The sequence below is a fragment of the Anser cygnoides genome, chromosome 33 (assembly GCF_040182565.1).
Source record: "Anser cygnoides isolate HZ-2024a breed goose chromosome 33, Taihu_goose_T2T_genome, whole genome shotgun sequence".
In the NCBI taxonomy this organism is placed as follows: Eukaryota; Metazoa; Chordata; class Aves; order Anseriformes; family Anatidae; genus Anser; species Anser cygnoides.
This window is the reverse complement of record NC_089905.1, coordinates 176,070-189,163: the sequence shown is the minus strand read 5'-3', so window position 1 is coordinate 189,163 and position 13,094 is coordinate 176,070. Positions and strand designations below refer to the sequence as shown.

Genomic DNA, 13,094 nt, shown 5'->3' with positions numbered 1-13,094 from the left:
ACCTAGGGGACGGCGGGGGGTAGGGCCCCGGGGGGCCCGGCGGGGGTCTGGGGGCCTGGGACGCTGGGTGGGCCTGAGGGATGGAGGCTGGCTGGGGGCCCCAACGAGAGAGAGGGCCCTGAGAGGCCGGGTGGGCCTGGTGGTGCTGGGGGCCCTGGGGGCGATGGAGGGCCCTGGGGTGCTGGAGCGCAGCAGGGCCCCGGGAGCCCCAGAGCAGGCAGTGGTGAGGGGGGGCTGCGGGACCTGGCACCAGGGGACGCGGGGGCCAGCGCACACCGGCTCAGTTGATCTACTCCTCTTCCCAGGTGGAGGCCGAGAAGGCGCTGTAGGGGTCCGCGACGAGCTTGGCGCACCGCATCACCACGGCCAGGAGGAAGAGGCACATGAGCACCACAGAGGCCATGGCGAAGCCCTCGTCCACGTCAACAGCTGGCGGCGCCGCAGTGTTCTCCATGCGGGTGGCCCTCAGGTGCTTGGCCCCGAGTTCCAGGCTGCCGGGGGCATCTCTGCGGGACAGAGGCAGGTGAGATTCATGGAGGGTGAGTGAGATGCGGTGCAGAGGAGGTACAGGGGCCCTCCTCACTTCCCAGGAAAATGCAGGTTAAAATATCCCATTACACTTTTTTTTTTCACAGCTGCATTGCCCAGGCGTCGGGACTGCGCAATCCCTGCAGTCTTAGGTGCAACAGGGACACCGGGACTTGGCAGACCCTTCACAGAAAGGACGGTGGCTTGGGTTAGAAGTGGGCCGGGAGTTTTTGTGGGCTGGGAAAAAACACCGGTAAGCAAACAGGGGTGGTAACGGAGGGTGTTCTGATTGCTTAAGAGACCTTTGTAGCAGTGGACGGATAGATTTATACAAGGTTGGAGAGAAGTGGAGGCTTGTTCAGACTAGTGCCAGGAAAGCCACATGGACTGAGCTGTGTGTATACAGGTCTATCTATACATATATTTATGTGTTTATAAAGCTAACGTATGCTCCAGGAGCAAGTGAGCACAGCCTGGACTATACCAAGGATGGCACGTGATGCAAGAGGATCTGCCCAGTGCTGCAGTGCCCAGAGATTGCTGGAAGTCCCCCAGGTCTGAGTCTAGTCCCATGTGTGCTGTTTGGGGCTGTTCCTTACCTCCCCACGGATGGATGGACAGATGGGCTGGTTGCTGTGCCCCGCTCGCTGCCCCGCTGTCTGCGGCCCTAGCGTTGTCCCTGACCGTGGCTGCCTTCTGTCACCAGGGCTTCATGAATACTGCAGGAATGTGGCGACATCACCTTTCAGGCACTCCCAGTAATGGGATCCTGTGGATTAAATTCTAACCCCCTTGAGCTGAAAGTATTTCCAGTACCTTCTTTGCCTCGCGGTTGAGGATTTGTGGGTTGCTTTGTGGGTCTTGCAGGGCCTGACAGGGGCACAGTACAAACTGGGGAGTGTCAAGGAGGACAAAGGTGGCTTGTTCCCAAAATACAGCAAGCGCTAGGTCCCTAGGCTCCCTCTTGGGAGATAATTTGGAGATGGTACTTGGCTGGCTTCAAAAAACGGTGACAACTTTTTGGAACAGCAACGCTTTGGGCTTTGAACTGAGCCACCCACTTGGCTCTTGTTAAACAGCCTTGCAACACGGCCCAGAAACAGCGTAAACACAGCAGAAGCGTTTGTCCCCGCAACAATCTCTCTGTATTTTTTTTCATTTTAAGAGGAGAAGGCATCACCCTGACAAGGAGGAGGGGTTTAGGGCAAAGCCTCGCCCCTGCCACGGGTGCCCCCCCGTCAGCGCAAAGCGTTTTGCCGAGCGCCTTTCGGCAGGGGGCCGGGTTTGGGGATCGTGCGGGTGCTGAGGCAGCGGCGCCGGGCGGGGGGGGGCGGTTGGGAGGACTCGGCCCGGCCCGCCCCGGGTTCCTGCCCTCCGACAGAAACCCCCCCCAAACAAACAAGCCCCCCCCGTGACGTCACTGCCCTGGCCTTTAACTGGCCGCGCTCGCCAGTCCCCCCCACGCCCCCCTCGTGGCCTCGCCCCCCCCGTGGCCACGAGGCCCGCCCCCTTCCCCCACCGCCGGGCTCATCCCAGCCTGCTCGTTGGGCCGTTGGGCGCGCTCGGCCCGCCCCTGCCGCGGCTGGGCCAATAGGAGCGCAGCGCTGCGCGGCTCGCCCCGCCCCCCGGGGCGGGCGGGTGAGGCTGCGCGGCGGCACGGAGGGTTTTCCTGCGCCGCCATCTTGGCGGGGGGCGGCTGCCAGCCCGCGCGAGCCATGGCCGCCACCGCCGCCAACCCGGGTGAGCCGCGGGGCCCCGTGGGGCCGAGCCGGGGACGTCGCGCCCGGGGGGGGCCTGGGCTGGGCGAGGGGGCTGCCTGGGGGCGGCGGCGCCGTGAGGGGGCGGTAGCTTTGGCTGGCAGCGCCGTTAGCGGGGTCGGGGCTGGGCCCGGGGTGGGCTGAGGGAGGCTGTGGGCGGGCAGGGCCCCGTGAGGTCGGGGCCGGGGACAGCTGCGAGGCTCGGCCGGGGGAGGCCCCGAGGGGGAGCCGGGGGGTGAAGGGGGAGGCCGAGGGGCTCGGAGCTGAGCCCGGAGGCTTGGGACTGGCTCGGGGCGGCGTGGAGGCTGGGAGGAGGGAGGAGGGGAGCCCGCGCGGGGAGGAGGGTGCTGGGGGCTCCGGCTCGGGGAGGGTTTGGAGAACGGGGCCGGTGGGGAGGCGATCTGAGCCCAGAAATCCAGCCGATGGCCCTGGGCTGAGCAGGCGGTTCTTTGGAGGTGCTGGGGTGGAGAGGGGAATGTCATCGCGTCGCGGTGTGGAGGAAGGCGTCCGTGCTCGGCTTTACTGCCTCAGCGTGAATGGTTTGCGTGGGCCCTGCGGATGCCCCGTCTGGTGGCTTTGGTGCTGGGGTCTGGCTTCTGTCATTCCCCTTCTGGTTGGGAGCGAGTCCAATACTTGCTGTCCTTAACGGCTGACGTTGCTTTTAGACCCTTTCTTGCTGTGTGCTTCCTTAAGTTTCTTTTCTTAATTAGCAGCAGACAAAAGTTGATGTGTTGTTTTGAGAAGCCTTTTTTCATAAATTTCCTCTCCATCTCTTTAAACAACTGAGCTGAAGTGAGCACCTGCGGGCAAAAAGCAGGATATTCTTTCAACGTTTGCTCTCTCAGGTTAGTAACCAAGGGGTAGCCCCCTGTTTGGAGGAAGCTGGAAGTTGGTGATATCTGAAGCTTGATGGAAAAAAGAATAAACGAATCCTTCAGGCTTTCTTCAAATTTCTGGCTAAACTGGTCTGAAATCAGCACTTATCTGGAATAACCCGATGTCTGTGAAGTTTGCTGTGAGTTTACAACGTGGTGACTGAGATCAGAATTTGAGCTTCAATGTCTCTTTTTTTTTTGTTGTTGGTTTGTGGTTTCCGACTATTCTTGCATGTGGCTTGAGGCTGAGGAGGTCTTGGGCCACGTGACTTGTTCAGGTTTATCGAGCACTGTTCAATGCAACTTGTAAGGTTTGATTTTTTTCATCCTAACTTGGTATAGGAAGCTTTTGTGGCTTTAAATATTGAGAAAACACATTGGGTCGTTTGTCTGTGGTGATTTTGAGGCAAAGGTGCAGAACTGGTGTCTGGAAATGCTTGGCTGTGGTGTCACATAATGAGCTGAAATTCTTCAGCAATCAGAAGGTAGAAATCGCTTTAGAAGAAGCAAACGTTCCTGATCCCGCTTAGCAAAAACATATCTGAAATGGAAACTGTCAAACTTGTGTTCTAGTCTTGTGGTAAAACGTTCTTTTGGCTCACAACAGCATCCCATTGAAACAGTGAAATCATTCCAAGTAGTAAAATCTTAGTCGTATGCATTTGTGGTGGTGTGGAGTTGATCAGGAAGCTCGCTTCTCCTGCTAGTGTAGTGCTGATCGAGGTTCTGCAGATTGGCAGACAAAGGATATGTAGCTAAATTTAAAGCCAGAAAAAAAAAAAAAGCTGTTGCCTGGGGTAAGAATGGAAAATGTATGTTATGGGCCAACTGTGTAAGAATTCAGTGAATGAAGAAAGGAAGATACACACTGCTTTAAACTGTTCCTGTATTAAGAAGTGTTTACACAACTGCAGTCTTCAGAGTTGCATGACATTTTGGATAATGGAAAAGTTTTAAACAAATTCACAAGGAAAAGAGAGGGAACTTTCAACGTTTGTGTTTAGTATTTGTAACTATCAGTAAACAGACTGACCAATGCTAACCTAGTCCTTCTAAACAGAGAGGCCATTAAAATACTTAGTCTGCATAAGCATTATATACATGGAGATTATTAGTTTGATAAATTACTTGTGAAGAGTATTCTTTAGAATGCTTTCCTTGATCTTGAAAAGTAGACTGTAGAGCTCCAGTGAGTACTGCATAATGCCCGAAAAGACACAAAACGTCCTCGCAGGTTGAGCAGGCCGTGGTGAAAGATGAAGAAGCTGACTGCAAAATAAGTTAGAACTCCTTTTAAGTGTTCAAAGCGTGGTTTGTGTTCGGTCTGGTGCCGTCCTGGGCCTTCTGTCCTTCCTCTAACTGCTACACGGGCAAAGCAGATCACCTCAGAAACCTGTGAGAGATGGGTGAACACTTCTGCATTTTCAGGTAAAGCAAACTGAGAAATAAATCTGCCAAACTGTTCGACTCATCTTCTCAAGGGCGAGGTGAGTCACCACACAGACTGTTCGTCTTATTTAACTGAGAAAGACTTAAGTTGTGAAGTGTTATTCAGTTGTGCCTATTTAAACAAGCTTTATGTTGTTAAAATTTCCTGACTAGGAGTGAAAAGAAAATAGCATTCGCTACCTAGGGGGAAGTATGAGAGAGGGTGGGGTGGGGGGAAAAAGGGGCTTGTTTTACTTGAATTAACGTGGAGATTTTAATGTTAAGATTATTAGAGCCCTGCTGACTGGATAAATATATGGTTTATCAGCTTCGTTTCAAACATTTTGCTTTTCTGAATGTAGACTTTCAAACACTTGAAGGTGGAAGATGTATTTGTGTTTGTTTTCTGCATTGATTTCTATAATGCTTCCTGGGGAGGGTTCCCATGCGTTGAGCTGGCATAGTGGTCCTCAGGTGACAAAGCGGATCCTTTACTTCATGTGCAGTAAGCCAATTCCCACACAGCGTTGCATGGGAATTTCAAACAACTGAAAACACCTCAACCAACTGAAAAAATAAGTCTTAACAAACCAGAGATGCAGAAACTGAGACACGTGAATACAAAGCCATGCGTGTTGTTCAGGCTGAAGCCTTATAGTGAGCGAATTGCAAGCGTTTGTTACTTAACGTATGCTGTTTTATCCGAGCAGCTATTAACTGCTCACAGACCTGCTCTGAAGCTCCTTGGCTTTTGGGGGAGCTAACTGATGATTAAATTTAACTAATCTTGTTAAGCAAAAAAGAGCTGATGGGTGCCAGGCCTGGGAAGCAAGCAGATGCTGCTCAGGTTAGAAATTGCAGTAGCAACTGCCTTTTTTTTGCTGTGCCTTGTGCAGTGCCTGGTTGTAGCAGGCAAAGTGGTACAGTAACAATGCGTTTCAGAGCTACAACAGGCCTGTCTCGTAAATCACAGTTCTGAATATTTTCAGTGACTTTTTTTTGAAGTTTTTCACTGTTGAGATGCCAGTAGTTGCAATAGAGCCCTTCCCAGGGGAGCTGGGGTGGAAGTCTGGCTCTCGAGATTACATTCCCTTAGCTGTTCTCCAGCCTACTCTATTCTGGGTCGTAATTGTTGGCTGAATTGTGGTTGTGCTTGCACATTTGTATTCAGTTACAAATAAGGATCCTTAATTTTTCTGCTGCCTCTGCTTATCTCTTCTGGCCTTAATTAGATGTAGCATGTGCTAAAGGCAAGCGGGGATTGATTCTGGAAAGGCTTGGAACAGAGACCTAACAGGAATATTGCTTGTTGCAGCAGTGGCCATATAAAACACACCCTGTTCCCAGAAGGACTGCCTGGGACTCCTGGTGACACATTGGATTTTTGAAGAAACCACTTTCAAACTGAAAATGAATGTTTGTCCTGTTGCTTGCTCTCAACATTTATTGTTTCAAAGGAGTGTATCCATTGCCTTTTTTTTTGTTATTCTGGAGAATTTGAAAGATGCTGTTCTTACCGCCTTGTGTACTGGTGTGTTGAGTCAGAGCTAAGCACCCTGGAACCTGTGACCTGCTGATCGCTTTGGGTTGGCAGCTTTCCCAGGGCCTGTAGTTTTGAATGAAATCAGCCTTTACAGATAATGACGACCCAGCTTTTCTCCTGAGAATCGTTTGAGTCTGGTAACTGGGACTTTTGCTCTGCTTGCTCCTGCCTAGCCATGGCTTGCCTTTTATGCTCAGACCCAGGGACTCTCATGTGCAGCTGCGGAGGGATTTCTGTTAAGCGCCTCCGTTTCTCAGGACAGACATCTGGGCCGCTGAACTTAGCGTATGTGGCCACTTCAGACCCCCTCACCACAACCCTCATTGCCATGTACGAAGTTGGAGCTTGTATTAACAGTTAGAGCACGTTTGTGTTCTACCAGGTCTTCTCTGATCCCCACGTAAAATTGTTATATGACCTGTGTTTGGACTGGGGAAAAATTGCGAGGGTGAGGGAGGAGTTAAGACTTGAGCTTAATGTTTGCTTAATGTTTTGAAAGGAAGCTTTGCATTCATGTGAGTGCCTAACTTAGAAATACTGAAGGATGAAAAAGCTGGAATGTCCTGCCATCCCATCGGCCTGCCCCATGAGCTCCTTTCTTGGGGTGAGGATGTGGTGGGTCGTGTGAAGGAGTACAGAACCATTTTGATGCTCTTTTAGTGTGCAGAGCAACATATTGTCGGTTTACATTATCAAATGTCGAGATACTTTGTGTTCTTTCGTTTGTGAAAGGGCACGTTGTACCCTGAGAGGCAAATGTTTTGGAGTAGGAAGCTGAAGCATGAGGCAGAGGGATTTAATGTGAGATGCTAGTCCATGCAGTAGGTTCCTTGGAAGTAAAGTAGCAAAGACTCAGGTGAGGCCTTCAAAAACAGACAGACGCCTTCCCCCGACTCTAGTTAGAAGTTGATTTGCAGAGGAACAGTACAGTGTCACTTCCTTCCCCTGCCCTAAGCCGGAAATTCCTATCTTCTTAATAATAATAAAAAAAAATCTGCAGTGCTCCAGAAACTTTATTTCTGTTCAAATTGTGGTATTTGCATGCATATGTTGAAAAGCCACAGACTCCTTGGGAAGCTGCCTGTTAAAAAGGAATAAAGCATCTGACCTGGTTTGCTTGCACTCAGGGCTGTGCTCCGCTAAATGAAGACCTTTGATATCGGCGCTCTCTGCACCTCAGGGTTTCCCCTGGGAATAAGGGAAGCAGCACAGAGGACAGCCATCGGTAGCAGTGCCCAAGCAACCCCAAATCAAATAGGAAGAGGGTAAGGAGATGGGAACCTCTCTGGGCCCAGCTTGGAGGATGGGTGTAAGGAAGGCCAGCTTCCAGTTATTTCAAGTGCATCACATCAGCTGGCTTGAGCTTATCGTGTAGGGACTGATTTCCTGGCAGAGACCTCATGTATTCACATGTTGAAAACCACTAACCCTGCATGGTGGAAGTCTCTGTATCCATACCTGACTTTATTCTCAGTTTTCTTTTTGGAAACTTTGCAGAGCTGTTTGTATTTTGTTGCTGCGGCTAGTGCTGAGGTTGTGTGCTCGTGCTCTTTGGATCTGTCTGTTGGCCCCTTGAACTGCCAAGTGCTGAGCTGGGTATTTGTTCCATGGTTCAGTCACCCTTAGGAAGTTATAAGGACTGGAAAGGAAGAAACTTTCTCTGCAACGCCGGTTGCTTAGAAGGAAGCAAATCAGTACAAGTGATCCTGCATCTATCTGTGTAAGTACTGCTTAGATTAAACTGCTGTTGGATTGAAAGCCGACTTCAGTAACAGTAAAAAAATAATAAATAAAAATAAAAACTTGTTAAAGCCTGATCTGTCTACGATGCTGAAAGTAGTTTTGTGTTGTTCTTTTCTGGGGAGGGTGGGGGGTGGGTGCCGAAGGTTGTGTTTTGTTTGATGTGGGAAGTAAAAATGGGCATTGCTGCAGAGTTGCTCTCCACACTGTGGTTCTCCTTTACTTGTCTAGGAATATTTTAGTGGCCTGGGCTCAGCTGAGATTTGACCTCACCAGAGCTTCAGGCTCGATTTGTTGCTGTATTTGTTAAACCCAACTTTGATTGTTTTGTCCCTCCGGTTCTGGCAGCAGTTGCTGTGTAAGCTCTCAGTGTCAGTGTACCACTTTGCTGTGGTCTGGGAACCTCAGCAATAGGCTTTTAGGGGTGTGTGTGTCCCTTCCACTTTGATAAAGCAGAATTGTTTTTTCTACCTTCAAGGCACTCCGCGCAGTGCAGTTTGCAAAGATTGTGGGGGAGATGCTCTGGCTGAAATGAGTGTTTTGGTTGCAGTCTAGCAGTTGGTTAGCAGCAAACTGCGAAGAACCACAGCCGTTCAGACGAATAGAGTTGGCTTATTTCGGAAACATGATCAAATGCCTTTTAACCTGTGTTTGAAAAGCTCTGGATCTGTTGCAGATCAAATTGCGTTAATGTAGAAGAATGTTGAACGCAGCTCTTGTGGTAATATCCGATGATGAGGTTTCAGTTGAAAGCATGCCGAGCCAGCTATAACACTACAGAGCTGGTTTCTGTGTGCTCCTGAATTCTAAATTGGGAGTAAGGAAAAAAAAATCCTGCTGGAGAGTCAGAAGTCAGGCTCTGTGCTATCGAACGCTGCTTTCTAATGTCAGGTCTTGGCTTGTGGGGAACTGAGGAAGTCAGCGTTGGCTTTGGTGAGAGCTGGGAGCCGCTGGCTGGGCGCACGGGGAGGAACGGGCGGCATCTGTACTGCTGGGTCTGGGCACGGACTGGGAGCCAGGCTGCCCACGCCACCATGGGAGGGTTTCAGTGTGTGCTAGCGTAGAGAGCCGGGGCTTTTGGCTTTCGTTGTGGGGGAAAAAGTGTAATGTGTAATCTTGGGCCTGCCATCTGGCTTGTGAGGAGGGCAGCACGTTCAGCTTCTCCCTTACAGACTTCTCTCTTTCCCATACCCTGGAAGGGGTGTATTTTCACCTCTTTAAGCATCCCTTTCCACAGATCTTGTGTCCGTGTGGAACCTCTTCTATACGTTACGCTGTGGTATTAGCGGTGTATCTTAGGATTCATCAGTTCTGCGCTTTTTGCAAGGGTTACCTGCCTGTTCCATCTCTTAAAGAATTCATTAAGTTTCTTGCTGCTTGTGGAACTTTTCTGTGCATAAACCACAAGGTTTCTAGCTCCAAGAGAGCCTGCTGGGGTACCTAATAGAGGCCGTGTTGTTTGGGGGCAGAACGACTGCTCTGCCCTGGGTGTGTGGCCGGTCGTGGAGGAGCACAGTCAGAGCCTGGCAATCTCGCCCCTTCTGCCCGCAGGTCTGGACTGCTGAACAACAGCCATGTCCATCTGAAAGACCATCGTTTTCAAGGTGCCTTACAGGCACCTTGGTTAACTTTTTGTCTCTTACGCTGGAAAATGCACCCTCTTAAGGAGGTGGTGGTAAAGTCGTTCAGGCGAACCCATGACTCTTCTCCCCTTCTGCATGCTTATGCAGCTCGCATATGAGAGTTGTTTCAGCCCCAACCCGTGATCACATCAGACTCCTCCCCTGTCTAAAGAGGAGACCACATCTTTTGGTTTAATGAGCTAAGCCTTTGAGCTTATGGAAACAGCATGTAGTCAAAGCTTGAAATGGACCCTGAGCGCAGGCCGTGGAGCAGCAGTAGATAAAAGGACTAGAAGCATGCTGCACAAAATCTCTCTACTTCAGACACTGAAATGCCATCGCTCTCAATGAGAGCTCTGTGTTGAGACTGCTCTGTCTGAACTAGAGGAGGATTTGATGTAACACACTCTTACGGTGTTTCTGACCCTCCTGTTTAGAAATGGCATCAGATGTTTCCTCGCTGAATGCAGCTGTCAGCTCTGGGAACCCTGGGCCGGGTGCACAAGCTGGAGGAGCCATCGTTCAGAGAGCCAACAAGAGGCGTCCTGGGTGAGTGTGTACTCCGTGGGTGGTTTTTTTACTTCTTTTCTGGATGTGTGTGAAGTGTGCTTTTGAGGAAACTGCTCTCCTGAAGAGCGGTTGGACTTGTGATGAGGGAACTTGTCTACTTTTAAGGAGTTGCCAGATTCCTTCAGGTGCACTGTATGAAGTCCTTTTCCTGTGGAGTGGTATGCTTTGTGCCAGTCGTATCCAATAAAACCAGGGTTCTGCGTTGCATACAAAAACAGAGGGTTAGAAAGTAGAGTTAAAACTCAGAGGATAATGGGAGTTATTTGCCAAGGATTGAGACGGGAGTCACAGAAGCAGTGAGACAAGCCAGTTGCTGCAGGAGCGGTAGAGGAACGGGGAAAGTCTGTGCCTTGCTCAGACCTTTACAACTGCGCCCTCTTTGGGATGGGGTGGGGGGGAAGCCGCAATGTGCTTGTGGTAGGCTTTTTGTTTGCTAAAAATGCCTTTGCAAATTAAAAGGATATTGAGTGGCTTCTTTTAACACAAAAAAAACTTCCTCTTAACTTTCAAGCTAATTAAAATCTCTCTGCGCTCTCCCTGTCACTCACTCTTTCCTTCACCTCCGTTTGCTGATTGATGCTCCCACTCCCCTGCAGCTCCTCCCATGCTGTCTGCTGCTTGTTCCTTCACTTCGTTTACAAACATGCATGCTGCTGTGCTGTCTCTACATACCAGTGTTCCATCCTGAAAGGAAGCGTAGTGAAAAGCTTTTCCTCTGCCATCCCACATACACTTGTAACAGGGACAAAACATGCTTCTAACAGCACTGTGACATTGTCATTGCTGAACTAAGGATGGCCGTGCAGGTCACCAGACTGAACTGTAACTCTTGAAATGTTGTGCCCTCCTCTTTTTTTCTCTCTTAACGCAACTGGTCCAAACTTTTGAGTTGCAAATGCTCTATTTGTAGGTTGTTGATCAGTCACTTGAGCAACAAGAAGCAGTTGTGGCAGCCTGTTGTGCTTCAGATTGCTGCTGTGAGATCCAGAGCATTTGGAGTAGGAGTTTGATGCAACGGGTGCTCAGTGGCCTGTCTTTTGAACTGTTTCCTTGCTCTGTGTCTGTTAGACACATAAAAGAAGCCCCATTCTAAACCTTGGGGATTGTTTCATGTTAATATTTGGGATTACTTAAATCTTCCTTTCAGGAATCATCTGCATCCCTGCAAGGACAGAGGAAAAAATATCCTGTAAAGGAGAAACTGCTTGGTTAATAATTCTCTTATTGCTTCTGTTTTTCAGGCTTGATTTTGATGATGATGGAGAAGGGAACAGTAAATTCCTCAGGTGAGGGAGAACATCACATCCAGAAGTTTCTGTTGTGTGATCTAAAGTGTCTCTGCATTCCCCTCAGAGTAGGAGCTTGCTGCTTCTGTGGCTTTTCCTGTCCAGCAGTGCCGAGTAAAAGAAATGGCTGTGAAGGAGAGGAGGCAGCAATCCACTTCCTTAAGCTCTTCCCTTTCTCTTAGTAAGCAGTATTTCTCCATCTCTGCAGCTGATGCCAAATCAAAGCTGCTGTGCATATGGGGTCTGTGAGTCTGGAGAAGGGACTGTGGTTGGGAGGAGATCCTGTTACTGCCTGGGATATTGTCTCTACCTCAAAACTCCCAGGGCCAGCCCCACAATGCAGTGAGGTCAGCTGTAGAGGTGAGCCTTCTGAGCTCACAGCAAGGGCGGTAGCAGTGTTGCAGAACTCAGTGATGATGATAGTGTTCAATACCAGCACTGCGGAAGATTAAATATTTTCCGTGAATGCTCCCAGCAATCTGTTGTTTGTTTCAGCACAGCACTGTAGGAACACTGCTGCTGGCCCAAGCCGCTGTTTATTGTAGAGAAGAATCTTCTGCCAAATAGTTTGTCAGCACTACAGTGAGATGCTGAGCTTTTGTTAGGGCCTTAGATATGTATCACTTAATTCTCATCTGTTGTGAGGATGTTCCAATTACAGAGACCTCCTTGTTCCTGAGGAGTTGGCAAGCCTGCAAGTATCTCCTCTCACGACCCATATGGAATGCAGAAGAGTTGGAAGATCTCATGTAACTTATTTGTAGTCTCACTACATGGTTTGGGATTGGACAACTAATGTACGTCAATCTGCTAGAGGTGACTTCAGGATGGCTTCAAGATAATTATGGTCCTGATGATCGTAGGATTTACCTATGAGATCTTTTTGGATGAAGGTGTTGGTCTGGACTAATTGCATCTTCAAAGCTCAGTTGAACCTATTGCTTTGTGTGCGTTCACTTAAATTACTGAGTGAAACGCCATTGTCTCTGATAGGAATGTGATGCGGAAGACATCTATGTTATAAAAGTCTACACTCTATTTTAATTAGATAAAGGAAGAGTATGGTTCTGGATTGCCTAAGCTCAGCAGAGTTTACATTTTCTGCATGTTTTGTTAAACCTTGTTGTTCTCTTTGTCTTTGGGAAATAAGTGTAAACACTTTTTTTATCTTCCTCTCCCCTTTCTCCTAGGTGTGATGATGACCCAATGCCAAATGATAAGGAGAGATTTGCCAGGTAAGAATTTGTTGTGTTGCAGTTTTGGAAGATTGTGGTGCCAAACCACCGTAATGTAAGAGATCCTGCAGCAGCCTTCTAATTAGCAGCTAGGTTTTTCTCTTCTTTGAAGGAAGGTGCATCTTGCACCAAAGGACCGAGATATTTTCCTTTTTTTTTTTTTTTTGGACCAGTTCATTATGAGTATGATAACTTTGTCTTCTTTCTTAATATCTATTTCAGCTGTTGCCTTGGACTCTCATGCTTTTCTCCTGCCAAGAAACTTGCAGAGACAAGTTTCATGCTTAGCTTAGGTTTTATTCGAACAGGGTTTTCTGGCAATTTTTGTGCTTACCTGTGTGTGTGTGTGGCTTGTGTGTTCTGTGGGGGAGTAAGTTAGGCAGAAGCTTCCCTTAAATAAGGGATTTCCTAGACACTAGAGTGTACAGTAACATTATAGGCAGTATTTTGGTGCTGATTTTCTACTTGGTGGTGTCTGAGACCAGCTCTATACTGTCTAGTAACTTCATG

The 13,094-nt window shown here is 49.1% G+C and overlaps 1 protein-coding gene and 1 long non-coding RNA gene across 10 annotated transcripts in view; both read left to right on the top strand.

The window, feature by feature from the left end:
• The first annotated feature begins 13 nt into the window (after positions 1-13).
• Positions 14-1,331, top strand: LOC106049271 (uncharacterized). The gene is made up of 3 exons (XR_007160085.2): positions 14-223; positions 306-523; positions 636-1,331. It is a non-coding gene; the product is annotated as an uncharacterized lncRNA (long non-coding RNA).
• A 784-nt stretch (positions 1,332-2,115) lies between these two features.
• The window catches only part of ARNT (aryl hydrocarbon receptor nuclear translocator), a 29,891-nt gene continuing 18,912 nt past the window's right edge, over positions 2,116-13,094 (top strand). For all 9 annotated transcript variants that reach the window (XM_048054592.2, XM_048054589.2, XM_048054586.2 and 6 more), the window contains exons 1-4: positions 2,116-2,268; positions 9,931-10,042; positions 11,305-11,349; positions 12,540-12,584. In XM_048054592.2, the coding sequence (XP_047910549.1) occupies positions 2,244-2,268; positions 9,931-10,042; positions 11,305-11,349; positions 12,540-12,584 (227 nt within the window). In that variant the 5' untranslated portion in view covers positions 2,116-2,243. The remainder of the gene's footprint in view (positions 2,269-9,930; positions 10,043-11,304; positions 11,350-12,539; positions 12,585-13,094) is intronic.